Source organism: Medicago sativa, chromosome 7, assembly GCF_051527215.1.
Source record: "Medicago sativa cultivar Bolivia chromosome 7, Bolivia_mono, whole genome shotgun sequence".
Taxonomy (NCBI): domain Eukaryota; kingdom Viridiplantae; phylum Streptophyta; class Magnoliopsida; order Fabales; family Fabaceae; genus Medicago; species Medicago sativa.
The window spans coordinates 26583962-26605842 of record NC_140755.1 but is presented as its reverse complement, the minus strand read 5'-3'; the positions used below and the strand labels follow the sequence as shown (position 1 = coordinate 26605842).

Sequence of the window (21881 nt, the reverse complement as noted above, 5' to 3'; positions counted from 1 at the left end):
TAGCAAAGGAACCAACCGCGGCATCAATGTGGGCAAAGTTGGAATCTTTGTATATGACAAAGTCTTTGGCTCATCGGCAATTCCTAAAGCAACAACTCTACTCATTCAAGATGGTGGAGTCAAAGGCCATCATGGAGCAACTTACGGAGTTCAACAAAATCCTTGATGACTTGGAGAATATTGAGGTGCAACTTGAGGATGAAGATAAAGCTATACTCTTGTTGTGTGCTCTACCGAAATCTTATGAATCGTTCAAAGATACCATGCTCTATGGCAAAGAAGGCACTGTTACCTTGGAAGAAGTTCAATCGGCTTTGAGAACCAAGGACTTGACCAAGTCCAAGGACTTGAGAGTTCATGAAAACGGTGAAGGCCTAAGTGTCACAAGAGGGAATGGTGGAGGTAGAGGTAACCGGAGAAAGAGTGGTAAAAAGTCAAAATCTGAATGCTTTAACTGTCACAAGATGGGTCACTTCATGAAGGATTGTCCGGAGATTAATGGTAACTCCGCACAAATTGTCACTGAGGGTTATGAGGATGCAGGTGCTCTGATGGTGTGGTGTTGTTTGGAGGATGAAGGTGATGTTGGTCACCTTAGGATTGATGCCTAGTGGAGCGGTGTTCGTCTGGAGAGACGTTAAACACTCAACATCAGCCTGGAGAGGCGGTGGTAAGAATACTCATGATCAGACTGGAGAGGCGGAGGCAACAATACTCATGATCTACCTGTTGAGGTGGAGTTTCAAGGTTGAAGACATAGTGGGATGTACGCATTTGCTAGTTGAGGTAGAGTACGCTCAGCTTGAGGTGGAGTTGAACACACCGGTAATGGTACGACTATGGAGGACCTTGGGTGCTATCCTCTATGGTGAGCAAGGGATTTCTTCATAAGGTTGAAGAATGTACTGCACGGCTTGCGGGATTACCCTAAAAAAGGCCAAGGGTGATTGGATGCAAGGAGACCTTCAAGGAAGCGGGAGATGTCCTGTGTTGAAGACGTCATGGTGAATGCTTGTGGGACTACCTAAAATACCTAGCGTAGTTAGACTGCAAGGACCTTCGAGAAGGCGGAAGACATTCCGAGGGCTGAAGGGATGGGAGGTGTATACTTGTGGATTACTCTAAAAGCCAAGGGTGATTGGGAACAAGTAGATCTTCAAGGAAGCGGGAGATGTCTCGTATTGAAGAGGTATGGTAAAGGCTTGTGGAACTACCTAAAATTCCTGGCGTAGTTGGACTGCAAGTACCTTCGAGAAGGCGGAAGACATTCCGATGGCTGAAGGGATTAGGGTGCAAACTTGTGGAGCTACTTGGTGTAGTGGGAAGCAAGGGAAAGAGCAGCAAGGTGTTGATGTTAAATGGGCATCATCACTAATTTGGAGTCAAGGTGGAGATTGTTGTGAAAGTGACTCAAAATTGGAGTTTGGAGGCCAAAAATTGATGTTTGCTGAAAGTACAAATCGGGGCCCGAATTGCAAAAATCGGGGCCCGATTTTGGCTGTCTTTGGGAGCAGTTTGGTACTGGAAAAATCGGCGCCCGAATGGTAAAAATCGGGGCCCGATTTTGCGTGCTGTTATTTTTCAGAAACGTATTTTTGGGCCAGATTTGGTACAAATTTATGGGAGTTTCTTTTACTATAAATATAGGCATTGTATCAATGTAAACCTTGAGATAGAGGGGGCTGAAACAAGGGTTTAGAAAGGCAACAACAAAACTAGGGTTTGTATAGAGTTTGTCTCTTTGGAACAAACACTAGGTTTTGAGGGTTGATTCACCTTGGGAAACACTATTAGGATTGAGTCTCTTGGTTACGGGAAGAGGCTGGGATTTGGGTAGAATTAGGCGGGAGACTTATTCTTGTAATCCATCTCTTTTGTAACGTTACTCATCATATAGTGGAACGGAGGGCTGCTCTCTCCCCCAGACTAGGTCAATTTGGACCGAACTGGGTAAACAGATTCTTTGTGTTCTTCTTTTCTCTTGCTGTGTTGTTTTCTACTTTTGGCTTGTGATTATAACTGTTCTATTCACTTTGATTATTGGTTGCTTTATTATCCCTTGCTCCACACATCAAGTTGTTATTGGTGTGAGTTTTCTCATCGAATCCGCAAAACAGGTTGAATCTGTTACTGAACCCTCTTAAAACCCCAAATGATACAAATGTTTCCTCTGAAGATTTGAATAATGAGGGCACTCAAAATGAAGAACCTGGGAACCAATGTAAAGAGAATGAGGAGGTTGATCAAGGAAACGAGATTGAAGAACTGAATGTGATAGAAGAAACTTATTATAATGATATTTCAATTGCAAAAAGAAAAATAGCTAGTACTATTGCTGATACGGTTAAAGAGAAAACGAAGAAGAAAGTGTTGGAAAACCCTCGACGTTCCACCAAGACTAGCAAAAAAATTGTGATGGTGAACACTTCAAAAGAGAAGTCTAACAAGAAGAAAGGGAATATGGAAAGCCAGAGTCACTGAAGAGAAAGTTGGTAGATGTTGTGAGAAGTTAGTCAAGGAATTCATAGTGAATATTACTGATGAGTGAAATATTGAAGTACTAAGTGTGTGAAGTTTTCCCCTGCCATCATTAATAAGTATATGGGAAGAACTCAATCTACTGTATCATAAATGGTACCTTCCATTGACAAGATTACTAAGGAAATCACGGGTAGGAAAGTGAAGCTATGACACAAGAAAGGTTTGCTCTCATGTGGAAGTTTGAGTGTGAAGTATGCTATTCTGAATAGAATTGGTGCAGCAAATTGGACACTTACAAATCACAACTCTAGTATTACAAATGCATTGGCCAAGCTCATTTTTCTCATAGGAACAAAGGCCTAGTTGGACTTTGGAGAGTATGTGTTTGAACAGAATATGAAACATGTTGAGACTTTTGTTGTGAAACTCCCAATAGCTTTTCCATGCTTAATCTCTGAGATTATTCGGAGTCAACATCCTGAGATTGTGCAGCCAGATGAACTCTAAAACAAAAAGGGAGTGCCTTTGACTTTTGACTTTTTTCTTAGCAAGTTCTAAAGTCTTTTTTTTTTTTTTTTTTTATTCTACCAGCCGTCTATTTGATGTTCAGTACTATGTTTATTTTGACTTTATCAAATTGTGAAAACAAGGGGGAGTATTAATGGTGGTGTTGTGCGTGTGTTTGATGTAGTAATAGTGGTAGTGCCATATGTGTGTGCCTGATGTGTTTCTCGTGAGAAGTGCTTCAGATATGTGTATGTAATGACTGTGTCTCTGAAGAAGAATATTTGATGAAGGAGTGTTTCTTGATGAAGAATATTTTCTCCTACACATCTTATATTTTTTTAGAAGTATGTTTTAGCCAAAATTTGCCAAAGGAGGAGATTGTTGTTCTTCTAACTGGCTGCATTTAGGTAAAACAACATGAACAAACATCATGTGGAACAAGATGTTCCAGCATGAGTGCATCATCTGGACACAAGATGTTGTGACATATTCTGTGTGCTTCTAGAAGGTTGTTTTCCGCCGGTTAAAGTATATCGTGCGCTACAAGCTATTTTAAGAAAGATTTGGTTCAAATATATTTTGTGGACAACTAAAGCTTTTTGACACATTGAAGAAAAAACCCAGAATATGAATGACTATTTAAGGAGGCTCAACCCTAATAACAAGACACGAAATCAACAATAGAAGATATGAGTATTAGGGTTTCGTTTTTTAGTCTTTGTGTTTTTATTTGTACACCACTCTAGCGCTGCCATAGATCATCGAAAGGCATATAGTTGGATTGTTTTAGTTGAGTTGTAATTCATCCTTATTCATACATTGTTTGTGTCGATCACTATGGTGAGTGATTGAGAGAATGAGAGGGGTTTTCATATTTAGGGGGAGACTAAATAGAAAGTCACGGGTAGTATTAGGAGAAGAGGCTTTGAACAAGGTTTTTTCATATAAGACTATAAGAGCTAATACTACTGAGAGTGAATTTCCTTTCTTGAGTGAAAACCCTCTAGAGTAGATGACATTGCACCGGACTCGGTTACCAATTTTGTGTATTCTTCTTTATTGCTTTACACTTATTTATTGTTATCTGTTGATTTATTTTTGGTACGTTATACACGTTGTATCGAACATTGTGTCTAACATATGTTCTGTGTGAATGCGGATTCCAAATTTTTATATGTTAAAAGCTTGAGGGCACCAACTTTGTATTTAATTTCAAATTCGTTGAATCAAGTGTTTTTTTTTTGCTCTCCATTCGTGCCAAATGCAGTACATGAGATTGCTCCCATGATTGCCTCCCATCTTCGTTTAAAAATTAGTTACTATACACAACTTGACCGCCCTGCCTTTTCTATTAGTTCGTTATGTATTATGACTTATCAAATAATATTTGTTCTGGATCGGCCAAAAGGTCAATCTCACGCGCGACATGTGGACTAAACATACACCGCCTTAAGGCTCAATGCTTGAAGGAGAACGCCAACAACAGTACACCGCATTGCATCTGAGCACGTCTCCGCGTGAGGATCACTCTACACGTGTTCTCTAACCGCTCTCTAATCACACGCCGCAAAACCCGGAGACGGTTATTCTCATGCGCGCTTATATAAGGGTGACTTAGCTTCACCCTCAAGGTATGATTCACATTTCACAACAATTTCTACACACTCTTTCTCAGTCCCATTATTGACTTGAACGTTGGAGTGCTAACGTGTCTGCAGGCACTTTTCGTCCCACCGCGAAGACTCATCACCACCGTATCGGAGCACATACCGTCACTGTTACCTCTCATCCATCCTCACCGGACAGATCAATATTTATTATTTGTAATACGATTATATATATTGAGAGATGATTTTTAAATTGAATATAATATTATCTGGGATCACTTATGTTAAACTGATATACTCTCAATTTGATTTCCATAAGAAGTGGGTTTTTATAGAATCTTAATAATGAAGAAATATTAATGATTTTGTTGCAAAAAATAACAAGGAAAATAATATTTAAATGCTATTGTATACAATAAATATTTATATGATTAAAAGGAGCACTATTCTTTTTGGTACAAAAAAGGAGCATATTAGTTCATATGACACTCAAGATCTCAATGACGAGATGTGTTTGATTCATTTATGAAATGTATGTTCGTTAGTAAAAGTTTGATTTTGAAACCTCAAAACAGTTTTAAACTTGTCTAGACATGCATCCTCACATGACCTTTTTTTTTCCATCGGTAAAATATATAAGGTAAAAGAATAATTAATTTATTTTTGTATTTTTAAAAGTAATTTAAATTTTTATATGTTTAAAGCTTTGAATTTAAAAGTAACAAAAAATAATATAGAAAGTAACAAAAAAAAAAAGTTTTGAATTTAATTCAAATTCAAATTCTTCAAAAGTTTGTTTCACGCCATATCGCATCACGTGATACTTTCTCACACGATTTTGCCTCTAGTCTTCATTGAACATTACCTACTATATACATCTTGATTTTCAATTCGTTTCTATTATCTCTTAATCTATCTATATCTATACTACTTATAATTCCCTAAACAAAAAAAAATCTATACTACTTATAAAAAAAAAATACATGCTTTTCGGGTTTCATTTTTAATTATACCATTAAATAAATTTGCAATAAAAATGACATATCGTAGGTGTCATCTAAAAAGATAAGAATTTAAATTATATTTAATATATCATTGGTGTCAATGTAAAAGATAAACTTAGTTTGTTACTATCTAAAAGTGAAAAATATTTATATATAAAATTTTAATCAAAATCAAAATTTCATAAAAAATTACTATTCTTAATTAATACACATTATCGCAACAAAAAGAGCGGTTAGACGAATATGGAGCGCCCGCCTATACGCTAGTCATACTATATCGAATAATATTATGTATTTGTAATAATATGAATTTATATTTTTTTTGACACAATAATATAAATTTATATGACAAGTGAATATTTTTAGATTGAATAAAATCTTATTTGTGATATGCTATGTCAAAATATAATCTCAATATGATCTCTATCTAGAATGAGTATTTAAAGGACCTTAATAATGAATAAAATATTAATGATTTAGTTGTATAAAATACAAGAAAAATATTATTTAAAGAATATAATAATAATAATAATAATAATAATAATAATAATAATAATAATAATAATAATAATAATAATAATAATAATAATAATAATAATAATAATAATAATAATAATAATAATAATAATAATAATAATAATAATAATAATAATAATAATTGGGCATTGCCTTCTCTTTGTACCAAAACACAAAAGATGTCTTATATACGAGGAATACTACATAGAAAATATGCTACACCTCGGACATTAAAAACGCCTATAAAGTCAGCACCCAACCGAGGATTACCTCCAAAAAGCATACAAAAACCTACCGCCACACCAATAACACAACCTAACCTCCTCACAACAGCTGAAACTAAACTTGAGCCAAAACCTCAACCTCGATCATAAATGGTCACCGAAACAAGATCCAAACTCCTAACACCTGCAACTCCAACCAAAATCCCTCCACTCCAACCAAATCCCTCCAAAAATAAATATGACAACTTTGTTTTCATATTTATTAATTAATGTGACAACTCATTATTTGATACATGTGCAAAATAATTATACACTGACAATGCATATTATATATATATTTCAGCTCCTGATTCTGACTTTTCATCATCACCATTGTTAATTCACTTCAATTTTCAAACCCTATATATATATATATATATATATATATATATATATATATATATATATATATGATCAATTGACACCACAATGTCTTTTTTTTGTGGTGGCCGGGATTCGAATCCCAGACCTTGCATATTTTATGCATGCATTGTCCATACCAACTGAGCTAAGCTCACGAGGACGACACCACAATGTCTAACTTAACATATGAAACCTTTGATAACTCTTTACTGGATAATCGTATTACAAAATTGATTGTTGGACAGAAAGATATTATTAAATGGAATGTGTTTATAAAATTTGACACGGATCGAAAATCTTTTTATTTGTAAATAAGATATATCATGATCCCTAAAAAAAAACATATATCATGAGATTTTTTTTATCAATGCTTAAATCCTTCATTTGATAATTGAACTTAAAAGTAACCATCATCAAATATTCTAATATGTCATTTTCTACTAATTTTTAGAGAATTGGTTAAAAGTGTAAAGAATAAAGAGAAATCAAATATAGTGAAATCTTCCATAGAAGGAACATCGTGGTAAACCAGCCCATACTTGGAAAATGTTGTTATTTTTCCCATCTAATTACTTGAAAAGGAAAAAATCAATATTGAAAAAGCAAAAAAAATATGATTTATACATAGAAAACAAGGGATACATTCTACTCAGATATACGCCCTCAATATTGCCTCTACTTTTGTTGTCACTCTACTTGAGAAATTGAGTAACACGTGTAACACAATCACATCTCCAAAAAGAAAAATAATTGGCTATATAAACACTCTCAACTCATTTCTTAGAGTTGTCAAGAAAAAAAAAAGACTAATTAAATAGAGTGGTTTTCTTGAGTGCTTTAGTAGATCACAAAACAAGACAAGAGAAGATGGATTGCGAAATATCTAATAATAATATCACAGTTTTGATTGTGGACCATGATGATGTTTATTTGGCATTTCTTGCTAAGATACTCATGGCATGGCAATACAAAGGTATATGTCTCTGTTTAATTATTTAATTAATCTTGTATGGTTGAAGTATTTTATATGTATTGGAATTTTATGAATTTGGGTGCTTTTTAAATATATAAAATTTTCTTGAAATTCAAAAAAAACATTATCATATCATGTATACTAATGCTTATTGATTGATCCATGTGTATGCGTTACAAATCTCCAAGAATAATCAATATGCATTGTTGAATAAATGTAGTTATAATTAATGTGTTTTCATGGAAATCATCGTATTTTTTTAATTGTATTATTTTTTTCTTCATTTTTTTATCTTAATCCTTCAAATTTTAAAGAAAAGACGTCATTTTTTAATAGTCCGATTAAAGATTGTTTGAATCAGAATTCAAACTCAAGTTGTAACAGGCTTAATCATATTATGCTAAATATTTGTACAAATAATGTGTTGACAAAGGCATGATTTTATGTTTGATCCCCTTATATGATTTCAGCCAACTCGATTTGTATTAATATAATACATATGTAGAAAGACAATATTACATTATTTTGTTAATATAATACATATGTAGGAAGAAAATATTACATTATTTTGTTAAGTATTTTTTTTAAAGATTAATTATTAAGTGAATTTTGTCAAAAAAAAGACTTATTATTAAATTAAAATATAAGTAAATAATTTGTGTGTATTTATATTATAGAAATAGTTTTTGTTTACGTTTTTTTCTATTTCATTTCCGCTTTTGTGGCGGTTGAGTCGACCCTTTGATTTTTTTTTTTATTGGCAAATTATATATATTAATTAACTAAAACGAAATCTATGTAAACACCCGGAAAAGAACAACAGAGAATCCAGGAATAAGAAGCAGACCAGCTGCAACACCAAAAAATAATGGAAAAAGGAGATAAATAACACCTAAGTCTCGACAAACTCCCAAGTCACCCAGCAAGTCCCTCCTAAGACCACAACCAAAGAGGCAGCGAAGAACAGAGGACCACCCGAGTCAGACAAACACCCGAAATCTAGTCCCCACCAAAACGCCTAAAGCATAGATCAGATCCAGCTCTGCCCAACAAACTGAACACTATTGGTGCGAACAAAGAATTGACTCCACCTTCCACTCATAAAAAGAACAGTGGTGTGAAGGGTGTTTAGCAAAGAACCACTTCCAAGAAAGGAATTGAATCTTATCAACCAGAATATCAACCTCAAGGGCGGTACCTAAAAAATAATGTCATTTCAGGCCTTCCAGATGGACCACACAGTTGCACGCCAAACTATAGTAAATCCTAGTATATCCCTACGCTTACTACCTAAATATACTAACCCATGAAGCAACACCTGAAGATTCCTAGATAAAACCAACCCTAACCACCTACAAACACGATACCAAACATCGGACGCCACCCTACAAGTAACAAACAGATGATCCACTGATTCCACACACTCCTCACAAATTGGGCACATATAATTTACTTTATTAGAAATCACTTTGCGCTTAAAGAGTTTTTGACAAGTTTGGGCCCTGTCTAGGATAAGTTACAGGCTAACCTTTAGAGGGTGCCCAACTATGCCAAATCAGATCCAGCGAGTCAACAGCTGCCTTAGACCTCCCACCCTATTGAACTAAGGCAACTGAAAGAGTGGCGTAGGTAGAACGAAACGAGTATTACCCGTCCGGGGAATGCCTCCAAGACCAGGAATCCTCTCCCTCAGATAAATGTCCCCCCTCAAGCAGTGCAAGTAACTCGTACAACACCTTCTGCACCCAAGACAAAAAGGTTGACGCCATCAAAGGTCCCACTCCCAAATACCTTCCCTAGAATCCCTCATAGAGCCTATGCACTCAGTTTGTTGATGAGACACCTGAAAAAACAAGTGGAAACACAACCGAAGGTGGGTATAGCCTAACCGGATATCCCCCTAAAAGGACATCATCCTACCATCCTGGACCACTTGAGACAAACCCTCTTCAAATCAATGAAGAGGAATCTGACTTTGAGCTGAGCAAAGAAACCCATTTCCACCAAGGTGAAGCAGATTTCAGGGACCTGCTTCTCATCCCAAAATGACAAGACGTCGTCGCAGACCCATACATGGCTGACAGGATACTACGCCACAAGCAATCACCCTCCGCTAGAATCCTCCACCTCCACTTGCCAAGCAAGGCCAAATTAACAAGACGAAGATCTCTTACCCCCAAAGCACCCTCTCTTTTTGGCTTACAGATGTCTGACCAGCTAACCCAAGAAATTTTATTCCCTCCCTTAGATCTTCCCCGCAAAAAACATCTTTGTTGGCGAACAATATGTTTCCAGACCTTCACCGACATTTTCATAAATGACAAGAAAAAAACGGGGATGGAATTCAAAACATAATTATTTAAAACCACTCTACCCCTAAGACTCACAAATCTATTGGTCCAAGAGTTAAGCCTATACTCAATAAGGTTGATTAACTGGTTCCTAGTTCTAGCAGAATGGGGGTTCACTCCAACCAGGAGCCAAGATACTTGAAAGGAAAAGAACCCAGCCTACAATAAAGAAAGTCGTCCGCCATCCTAAGAAAAGAGTCGTTTACATGAACCCCCACAAGACCCACAGAACAGAGGCGAGCTCGATAAATATTTTCTCCTTTAAACCTTTTTGATTGTCTCAATGCTTTTTATCATTTTTTTTCATCGTATATAAGGGATGTATGTTTTTTTTACCTGTAAAAGAAATTTATTAAACAGAAGTATTAGGGATACTCAAATCAAAATAAGTTGACAAGGCAAAAATATAACTCCAATAGTAAGGTGTTGAACAACATTACCCACCGCTTAATAGGAAAACTTGAATCCTTCCATTGGAAACTAGTAGAGTTCAAAAACAGTACGTGCCACAAATACTATAGTATAAACATTGCATAGACAAAGAGTTCATGCATGAGATACACACAGAATTCATGATTGCATCCTTTTTTAAATATAAAATGATATTGCGTCAAATGTTAGTGAAGTGGGAGGGAATAGAACTATAAGCCTTCCCACAAATTTCTTGCTTTAATTTCTCTATTTCTAACTACTATACACATAATTTGTTCTCCTTTGCTATAGCCTATGATTTGTTATAAATTATCAAAAACTCTTAATTTTAGTTTTTTACTTCTCTATTTCTATTTATCTATCACTCATAATGTTTTTTAACTAGTCAAGAACTGTGCTTAATAACACTCAATCTTTCATTTAATACTTTTGTCTCACAATCAAGGAGATATTATTCCACTCTTTATACTAGACATGCATTTGATTTTGTATTCTTGTTAGAGTGTTCCTATACTCTCTTTGAATACATTCTGTGAATAAAAATTATTCCTTATGCATTGTTTTAATCTTTTTCTCGTAACATGCAAAAATATATTTCATGGTGGCTAACATTAATTCTTCTATTCGTTATTGAGTTTCAGTTATTAGTACCAGAGATGCTCGTCATGCTTTGATCACTCTTCGAGAAAATGAAGGCTTGTTTGATCTCGTTATTGTAGAATTTCACATAGTAGGAATGAATGGATTAGAATTCCAAAAGCATGTTAAAGATCAACTCCAGATACCTATAATAAGTAAGTGTCACTCTTACAAATTAAATCAACCTTGCAATTTTTTTCTTTGCATGTATAGGGGTTTTCCAGTTTTGAATACTTGTTTATTATGCATATATACTGATTACTTGTTTAAAGATTTAGGTACCTAAATTGATAGGTGCACTAAATAAAGTGTAAAGTTGACACCCATTTATTTAAGAAATTCAGTTGATTATGATCTTAACCTAATGATTTTCATGAAAAAACTACACCGTTAATTCGGAGTTTATCTGGAAAGTTATTTAAAATAAACTAAAATTTCTTTTATGAATTCTTTTAAAAATGGCTCAAATTTTTCTCGTTTTAAACAGTTATGTCTGAAGACAATAGGCCAAGTTTAATCTCGAAGACACTAGAAAATGGAGCTGCACAGTACATTGTGAAACCTTTTTGTGCTGAAGACTTCAAACATATTGGGAAATATGTTATGGAAGCAAAGAAAGAGAAACTTTTCATTGAAAGTTTATTTGTGAGAAGCGAAGAAGAAGAGATATCAAGTGAACCTAAGAACGAAAAGAAGCATTGCAAGAGAAAGAGTAAAGAATGCCAAGGAGAGAGAGATATTCAAGTTGTTAAGAAACAAAAGCTTGTTTGGACACCTTATCTCCACAAAATGTTTCTGCTTGCTATTGACCAAATTGGATTGGAAAGTAAGTCATCTTTTAAAAATATTTGAAAGGCTTTTTAAATCTAAATAGTTTTAAATATACTTTTAAGTTTTATGTGTACTTCTTCCAACCATTAATCGGTTGAGCCATTTTTCTGAGGTATTGTCTGCTTTGGATCTTATATAAATGTATATGCCACTATCAATCCAACAATGAAATATACTTGAGGTCAAAAGAAATATAATAGACTATTTTAATGTACACACCGCTATTATTTTACAGTGATATTATAATGGTCATTTGACAACCATATCATATGGGATTTTAACTTCCTCCCTTGAGGTTACAAAGTTAAACTCTTACCACTAAGCTGGCAGCTAGTGCACAAACACCACTATCATTGTTTATAGGCCTAAGTAAATATACTAATAACAATTTAGTAATTTACATAGGACACACTTAATTTTGCAAATGTTTTCACATCAGACATATGTTTTATATTTTACACGATGAACATAAATACAATTAATATCAAATTACATGCATTAATAATAATTTACATATATTGTCCAAAAACAAACTACCTATTATCCAAATTTTAGTATTAATACACACTTTGCATTTGTTTCATACCCCTAAAATTAAGTTGTTGGCTCCTTCATTATATATATAGCTAACTACAATGAGTTTTCTTGTGTTTATCTTTTCCCTAATTTAGAGGCTGTGCCAAAGAAAATTCTGGAGATCATGAATATACCTAACGTGACCAGAGAAAATGTAGCAAGTCACTTACAGGTTTTTCTTCTCAATTTACTTCATATATTTCCATGATATTATAATATCATCATTAGAAGACTGAATGATAATGTTGATAATTTTTCTGTCTCTAATTTTTGTTAACTTTTTCTAGTATATCTTACAAACTATAATGCTTTAGTATATGATCACAATACTTGCAGAAATATCGCATATTTCTGCGAGATGTTGCAGAGAAAGGAATGGTTGGAGGCATATCTCACAGAGCTCTAAGATCAAGGTTTGCATCAAGTCTTCCGATGTCTATGATAAGAGAAATCGAAGAAAAAAGAACAAACAAACTTCATGCGCCAACACTTCCATATTTGCAAACACTGGCATATCAAACAAGAGGTGCAAACAATGTTTTTAACCATTTCAACCAATTTCCAACACATCATGTTGACCAATTTCCTTATATACAAAAAGGGCTGGCTCTTCAAGATTTGGAACAAGTTAGGCTTGGAAAATCAAAGTTGGAAGCCGATGTTGTTGCAGAGAATAACAGCTATGATCAAAACAGGTTTGGAATAAGCTCTTCAAGCCTTCCAATTTTTCAAGCGAAAAACTCATTCAATGATGGTGCTTCCACTAGCTTTTCATCATATAGAGCTGAACAAGGATTGATGGTTTCTTCTTCTTCTTCTTCAAGTTTCTTAACAAGGGATTTTAAATTTGGTGATATTAGAAACCAAAATTATGGTGTTAAAAGCACTAATGGCATGCCTCATAAATTTACTTCTGATGTAAGAAATAACAATCCTTTTGGAATTCAGCTGAATAATGGAGCAGGAATGGTTGGAATTGGAACTATGAACAATGAATTAAGGGCTTCTAGTGCAAATAACAATGAAACGGGGAGGGAGTGGAAGAGAGTTTCTAGCAGGATCAGTTAATAATGAAGGAAATGTTTCAAAGAATAGACAATTTCCTCAATATAAATTAGATGGAAATGTTGTGGAAAATGTGGAGAAGTATAATGGTTCTACTTTCACTAAAGAGGTTGAGTTCAACAAAATTGGTTTCAACATCTATGATAACTTAATGGCTGATGACAACAATCTATTAAAACTTAAAAGTGTTTTTAGTTCTTATAAAATATACATTTTTTCGTTTTCGTAGGATGTTTTTAGAACCTCTCTAAGGACTTATTGATGAGTCAATAATTAATAGTTTTAATATAATATTTAAGTCCGTTTTATTTATATTTGAGTTTATTTTATTTAAGTTTATTTCCTTTTCAGAACTCTTTTACTACAATTGCAAGTTATTATATTTCAGGAACAAATATTCTAAATATTAATTCTTGGAGCAAAAGAAAGGAGAATTGGAGCTGATTCGTGCCAAAAATATAAAAGATCTTATGCAAAAATATCTGGTGCAAAGATTGAGGACAAAAATATGAATATCTCATACAAAAATATTTTGTGCAAAGAATTTGAAGATCTTGTGCAAATATATACAAGAGGTGTGCCCCACTTTAGTCCTTTTGCTGCTTTTGCTTTCCGGACAAGCTACCTAGTAGTTTATTTCTGACCTAAAAGCCCTTGGTTTCTTGTGGAACATTCTAGTGATGTATTGCTTAGGTTTTAAGTCGTTATAGACTATAAATAGAGTAGCTAGCTATGACAACAAATCATCTTTTGTTCTTGGAATAAAAGTTCACCTTTATTGTTATTTACCTCCTCCTCCTCCTCCTCCTCCTCCTCCTCCTCCTTCTTCTTCTTCTCCTCCTCCTCCTCCTCCCCCTCCTCCCCCTCCTCCTCCTCCTCCTCCTCCTCCTCCTCCTCCTCCTCCTCCTCCTCCTCCTTCTCCTTCTCCTCCTCCTTCTCCTTCTCCTTCTCCTCCTTCTTCTTCTTCTTCTTCTTCTTCTTCTTCTTCTTCTTCTTCTTCTTCTTCTTCTTCTTCTTCTTCTTCTTCTTCTTCTTCTTCAATGAACATGAGTGAGTAGACTTCTCTTGTCTGGAGATTGTTGGATAAGTCTAATGACATAATCCTAATCAAACCAAGCTTTAACCCTAATCTTGTGTAATCCTAGTTTCTAATCTAAATTCACCGTTTTAACATGAATTAACCATTATCAAACTATGGAAACGAAAGTGGAGAGTTTGATAATTGTTAATTCATCATCTCAAATATCAATTCATAAAACGAAAGTGGAGTTTTGATATTCGAACAAGTGAATTTAGACAAGAATTGCAAAGGCAGCGAAATAGTCTTTGCAATTCTTGAGACATTGGATGTTTCAAACCTTAAAAGCTTATTCTGGTAATCAAATCAGCGAAATAGGTTTGATTGCTAGAAGAAAACTCTCACTGGACTGAAAGGAAAAGTGAGGGGATAAAAGGAAACCGGTCTTTAGAAATTAGGTCTAACATAAAGTTCTAGGATTAAGGTTTTGGTTTGTGAAGGGGTTGTCATTATGATGAACCAATAATCCCAAGGCTCTTTTTACTATTATATTTTCTTTTAATTAAAAATCCAAACTTTATAATCTCAAACTCTCATCTAATCTTTGTTTAAAGTTAATTGAATTCATAACTCTCTGTCGGAACGATACTCTTTTATTACTACTTCGGTAGAACCGTGCACTTGCGGTTTTATCTCATCAAGTTTTTGGCGCCGTTACCGGGGAGTTTTGCAATTTGATTAACTTTTTAATAGTGGTTCGAAAAAAATATATATGTATATATATAAAATAAAAATAAACATAAAAAAATATAATATTTCTTTTTCCTTTTCTTTTTCACCTTCAGCTATAAAATATATATATATATATATATATATATATATATATAAATAAATAAAAAAATAAAATATTCTTTCTCTTTTTCTTCTTCTTCTTTCTTTCTTTCTCTTTTATCTTTTCTATTTCTTTCTTTTTATCGTTAACTTCTTGGAAACACAAAATAATACCGATATGGCTGAGGAACGCACTCTCAAAGAGTATGCAACCCCTTTTACGAAAGAGCCACATGCTATTATTGTGTACCCAATGGTTGAGGATAATAATCTTGAAATAAAGTCTGCACTTATTTACTTAGTGCAGCAAAATCAATTTTTCGGATCACCCACTGAAGATCCGTGTTATACCCTAATTTTGGACCTAAAAATACTAGCTCAATTCTTCTTTTATTGCATTTCAAGTCATTTGAATTTGTCTCTGATCATTGCATCTTCCTCTGCATCTTATTTCAATGTTATTTGCAAAATTCATGAAAAAGGGCATTTTAGTCATTTCCCATGTTAAAATTTCTTTCAATCTTTGAAAAATTGTTTGAGTCTTTTCAATTGGTTCGAATAAGTTTTCATTTCAATTCTACGTCAAAATCCATTACAAAAATTGCATTTGAAGTCATTTTGAGTCAGTATAGCCCCTAGGGGCATTTTAGTCTTTTCATGTGTTAGAACTCTGCTTAAAAATTGTCTCAGAGTACTTTAATTTGCTTGTATAAAATCTTGCTTTAATTCCTTGTTAAAAAATCATTTTAAAATTGCATTTGAGTCGTTTTGAGTCGTTTTAGTCCCTAGGGGCGTTTTGGGCATTTCACATAAAATTTCTGATTCATTTTAATCTGCTTTGTTGCTTTTAATCGTCTCGCTTTACGTTAATTTTCAATTTACTTTTTCAATTCAATTTTAGTTTTATTTTTCATTTTGGTCCTTGTACTTTTGTTATTTGCATTTTAATCCCTTTTTAAGTTTGTTAAAGTCAAAGTCAAGAGTTTGTTACAAGTCAAGTGCCACATGGCATCACATCATTGGTCCAAGCATTCCCACATCACCTATAAATAGGTCAAAGTCATGGTCAAGGTCAATTAACTAATCATTCCACAAAAAAAAAAATTTCACAAAAAAAAATCCACAAATTCACATTTTCATTTTCCCTCCACCTCTTTCATCCTCAACAACTTCCACCACCCTAACAACTTTCCACCACCACTCTCCACCACCCTAACAAACTCTAACCACCTCCATCTTCATCTTCAACCACCACAACAACCTTCAACCATCATCAAACTTCATCTTCAACCACCACAACAACCTCCAATCACCACCATTAGAATCATTAACATCTCAAATCATAAACTCTTTTCCTCTTCATTTTCGGTTCAGCCCATTTCTAATACTAACATTTCCTCTTGTTCCATTTTCTCTTTGGATCGTACCATAATATACACAAACGTGAGCAAGCCGAATTTGAAACCGTGAAATTACAACAGATCCAATTCGAATTAGAGCAACACCAACACGTTTTGAAACCGGTTTGAAGGGTGAATCGCAAAACTGAAGCAGGTCTCAGATCAAAGGAGGTGAGAAGATAGAAGCTGAACCGGATCCGAATTCAAGGTCGCGAAAACTGAGGGAGGAAGGAGCAGCGTATTCAAGTTTTCTGGAGCGTTTGTTTGCCGTTTCGCTAACAGAGGTAACATTCGGTTAATCCCTTTCTTCAATCTGCACCGTTTTCATACTTGTATGTATGCTAAAATATGCATCTGTGAAAAGCTTTGTTGGTGAAAACTTGTTTAGATCTAGGATTGTCGGTTCATTTGTTGGGTATTTTGATTGGATATTTGAAATAAGGAAGAAGAGGGGATTTTAAAAATGTAATTTGTTTTTGAAAACGGCGGAGTTTTAAATTCCGACGCGGTGGTGCCACCACCGGCCATCGCGCCGGAATGAGCAATTTCACCGGAGAAGATGACATAAGGGGGGCGCTGTTCTTGTTTCATGTAGAAAGAGAAGTGAGCAATTTTAAAGAAAAAGAACGTGATATATCTTTTAAGCTTATTTGATTTCTTTATCAGCCAAAACATCTTTTATGCTATCCATATTCTTAACCCATGGCTGACCCATAATCCATGGATCCTGGGCTGATCCAGCTCTAGGCCCATTCCCCTTTTGGCTGTCTGGTTCTCAGTTTGCTACATGAACCCCTGTTACTGCTCCTGCACCCCCCTGCTTGATTGAATCTTGCACTAGTTTTTTTCCTAAAAATTGCGATGTTTGTGTCTTGTTAATTCTAATTGTTTTTAGCATTGATACATGATTAATTTGGATCCAAAAAAAATATGTGAAGATATATCAATTTTTTTGTCAATCCATTGATTTCCATTTTTGTTAAAGTGTTGAGGAAAAACTCCAAATTAATCATGTATTTCTTGCATAGTCTTTTTCTTGCGTGTGTCTCTTGAATTTGTGCATATTAAATTTTACCTCCAAAGCATGAAAAATGTATGTGAGTTTCATTCTTGTTTGCTTGTTAAATTTGCACTTGAGTCTTGATAAAAAATGTGGGAATAAATGTGATAACTATGCTTATAGGAATCATTGTGAACTTTGTGAAATATTAGTCCTTTTGATTCTTGTATCATGACTGAAAATTTGGCTATGATGTTAGAATCATTGGATTCACATCTTACAAGGTCCATAATGATTTATTTTAAGCATGTTATTATGTCGATCCCTTGCACATTAATCTTTTCTATTGCTCTTGGTAAATTCTTGGCTTCAAAGTGTGTCAAAATATATGCTCATAATCCCTTGGTTATTTCTATGTCATTACCCTATCTTTTCTATGATCTTTACCCTTTCCAAAATGTCTAAAAAATGTCAAGTCTCTTTTATCACTTTTAGTTAATTTTGCTTGCTACTTCATTTTCAAGTTACATTTACTTTACTATGCCTTTAGCGTGTTGTTTCTATTTCATTTGTGCTACTAACTCCTTTTGTTTCATGTCTCATATCCCATAGCATCTTGCATATTCACTTTGCATATTTCTTTTTTCTTTCTATCTTTCATGTGCAAGCAAATAGAATGTAAAGTTAGGGCTTTGTAATTCTTTTTTATCTTTATGCCTTTTTAATTTCTTGCAAGACCATAGAATGTAAACTAGGGCATGATGTAAAGGACAATGGACTCTAATGATGTACACCGACACAAGCACCGACACATGCACACACATCACATAGATATTTTTAGATGTATGCTTAGGTTATGCATGTTTAGATGTATGTTTAGGATTGCATGTTTAGATGAATGCTTAGGATTTACACTTAGAAAAATCAATTTTTCCAAAAAAACTTGAACAACATCACTTGAAAACCTTTTCCAAAAATATAGGAGTCAAAACTCCTTTGCATTTTCTCTTTATTTTCTTAATCAAATTTCAATGGAAATTAATCATACTTTGACTTTCTTTTGCAAAATAACTAATTCAACCTCACAATTTCACAATCTTATGCCCTTGAGGCCTCTCTCTCTCATTCTTCAAAATTCCATTTTCAAACTTAAAATCAACCAACAAAAACAAAAACATTTTTTGGAAGAGAACTACGGTGGATTTGATCCCTTAAACGGGTACGTAGGCAAGGAATCGAAATTCCTTCAATTCAATTAAAATTCAAACACATTCTTCTCCCTCCAATTCTTCACTTAGTAAACCCATAGGTGTAAGTAACACTTTCAAATAGCATTTAAAAATAAAGCGTGCGCGTAGAAAGTAAAGACGGTTCCTATAGGATACTATAGTCGTTATGGGTGCCTAACACCTTCCCGTAACGAAAACAACTCCCGGACCTCGATTCTCAAGGGTTTTGCTTATTTTTTCCCTTCCCAAGAAAAAATGAGATATCACCGGTTAAAAAGGTTCAAACGTAATCAATGTTTGACACCCGAAAACCAAGATAAAACAATCCGAATCTTCATGTTTCAACTTTTTTAAGACTCAGTGGAACCTTGAAGGCAAACAAAGAGGCTGTAAGGCTGCACCTCTTTCCTTTTTGCTTAGGGGATAGAGCTAGTGCTTGGTTTCATTCATTGGAAATTGGTTCTATCACTTCATGGCACCAAATGAGGCAAGCTTTTCTTGCCCGATTCTTTCACCATTCTAAAACTGCTCAATTAAGGAATCAAATCACACAATTCACTCAAAAAGATGAGGAATCTCTTTACGATGCGTGGGAACGTTTCAAAGAAATGCTTAGACTTTGTCCCCATCATGTTTTAGAGAAGTGGCTTATTATTCACACTTTTTATAATGGTCTTTTGTTTACCACAAAAATTTATGTTGATGCAGTTGTAGGTGGAGCGTTGATGAATAAAACTTTCACAGCAGCATATACTTTGATCGAGGACATGGCACAAAACCACTATCAGTGGACTTATGAAAGAGACATCACTAATGTTGCTCCTTCACCCTCTAAAAAAGAGGCAGGTATGTATGAAATTTCTACCCTTGATCATCTAGCTGCTAAGGTTGACGCACTCACACAAAAATTTGATAAAATAAATACTAGTGCTGTCACACCTACCCCTGTATCACCTCCTTGTGAAGTTTGTGGTGTATTTGGCCATATTGGCATTGATTGCCAACTAGGTAGTAGGGTTTAGGAACAATCAAATTTTTTATATTCAAAACCCTCAATATCTTTTTGGGCAACAAACAACACCACGTAGTTATGCAAACAACCAAAGAGTCCCTCAAAAATCCAGCTTAGAACTTTTTTTAGAAAATTATTTTATAAATCAATCCGAGCAGCTCCAAGAGCTTGAAAATCAAACAGAATTTTTGAATGACTCTCTTGCCAAACTTACATCAAAAGTAGACTCCATAGTTACGCACAGTAAGATGCTAGAGACTCAGACTTCTCAAATGCCCCAACCGGTGGCTACTTCCTCTCAAACCTCCGAAATTCTTTTGGGCCAAACCGAAACCAACCTCAAAGGCCATATAAGTGCTATTACTCTTAGGGATGGTAAACAATTAGAGGACCCCGTTGTGAAAGTTAAGAACAATGAAGGAGAGATAGGGAGTGATGAGCCTCAAAGTGAGAAAGCCATAGGAGAGAATGAAAAGCCACTTGTTTCACCACCTCATGAGCCTAAAATTCCATTAACACAAGAGTTTGCTAAATCCAAGTAAGATGAGCAGTTTAGAAATTTTATTGAAATACTTCCAAACAAATTGCCACCTAAACTTAAGGATCCAGAGAGCTTTTCCATACCTTGTGTCATAGGATTTGAAACTATAGAAAAAGCCATGTGTGATTTGAGAGAGAATGTCAGTTTGATGTCATTGTCCCTTAGTGAGAGATTGGGTATAGGATAGATAAACCACTTTCTAACCGTCAAGCTAATGACTCTAAACAAGCGCTTCGTGTGAAGCAACCCACAAATTTAATTGCTTTATTTTTGTTTGTTTTGTGTTATTTTAATTTGTTGTATAGGTACTTGTCCAAGATGATGCGAAAAAAAAATTTAGAAGAAAAAAAAATTGTGCCTAAGACCAGAGACTAGGCACGGCCCGTGCCTATGGTGGCACGGCCGTGCCTATGAAACAAAAAAAATTCCTTTTTAAAAAAATAATTATAATTTTCAGGGAAGAAGATTGTTGGCTCAGATGATGATGCAGGGAGGAAGAAATCAACAGTCATGAACCATGGCATCGAATTCAAAGATACCGAATAAAGGAATAGGTATAAAACTCTTGTCTCTAAACCTATATCTGCTTGCAGGTACCCTGATAGTAATACTATGATTACACTAGGTATTAGAGATACTATGATTAGACTGTTGAATGTAACACCCCATTTTCCCAACATAAAAGTTTCACATATAAATCAGAGTCATTCAACATAAACGGAATGTCACACTTCTTTTCATAAAATCATAAACGGAATGCTACACTTCTTAAAAATCATAATATTTAAGTCCGTTTTATTTATATTTGAGTTTATTTTATTTAAGTTTATTTCCTTTTTAGAACTCTTTTACTACAATTGCAAGTTATTATATTTCAGGAACAAATATTCTAAAGATTGAGTCTTGGAGCAAAAGAAAGGAGAATTGGAGCTGATTCATGCTAAAAATATAAAAGATCTTATACAAAAATATCTGGTGCAAGGATTGAGGACAAAAATATGAATATCTCTTACTAAAATATCCTGTGCAAAGAATTTGAAGATCTTGTACAAATATATACAAGAGGCGCACCCCACTTTAGTCCTTTTGCTGCTTTTGCTTTCCGGACAAGCTACCTAGTAGTTTATTTCTGACCCAAAAGCCCTTGGTTTCTTGTGGAACATTCTAGTGATGTATTGCTTAGGTTTTAAGTCGTTATAGACTATAAATAGAGTAGCTACCTATCACAACAAATCATCTTTT

At 34.5% G+C, this 21881-nt stretch overlaps 1 protein-coding gene and 1 non-coding gene across 2 annotated transcripts; one reads left to right on the top strand and one right to left on the bottom strand.

Annotated features, from left to right (window-relative positions):
* The first annotated feature begins 7608 nt into the window (after window positions 1–7608).
* On the top strand, window positions 7609–21185 carry LOC146905242 (uncharacterized). The gene is made up of 8 exons (XM_085728493.1): window positions 7609–7714; window positions 11139–11291; window positions 11624–11962; window positions 12639–12715; window positions 12880–13606; window positions 13662–13793; window positions 19795–19932; window positions 21097–21185. Exons 1-8 carry the CDS (start codon window positions 7609–7611, stop codon window positions 21183–21185), a joined length of 1761 nt encoding a protein of 586 aa, XP_085584619.1.
* Window positions 19617–19723, bottom strand: LOC146905243 (small nucleolar RNA R71). Its single transcript, XR_015020871.1, has one exon. It is a non-coding gene; the product is annotated as a small nucleolar RNA R71 (small nucleolar RNA).
* Window positions 21186–21881: the final 696 nt, after the last annotated feature.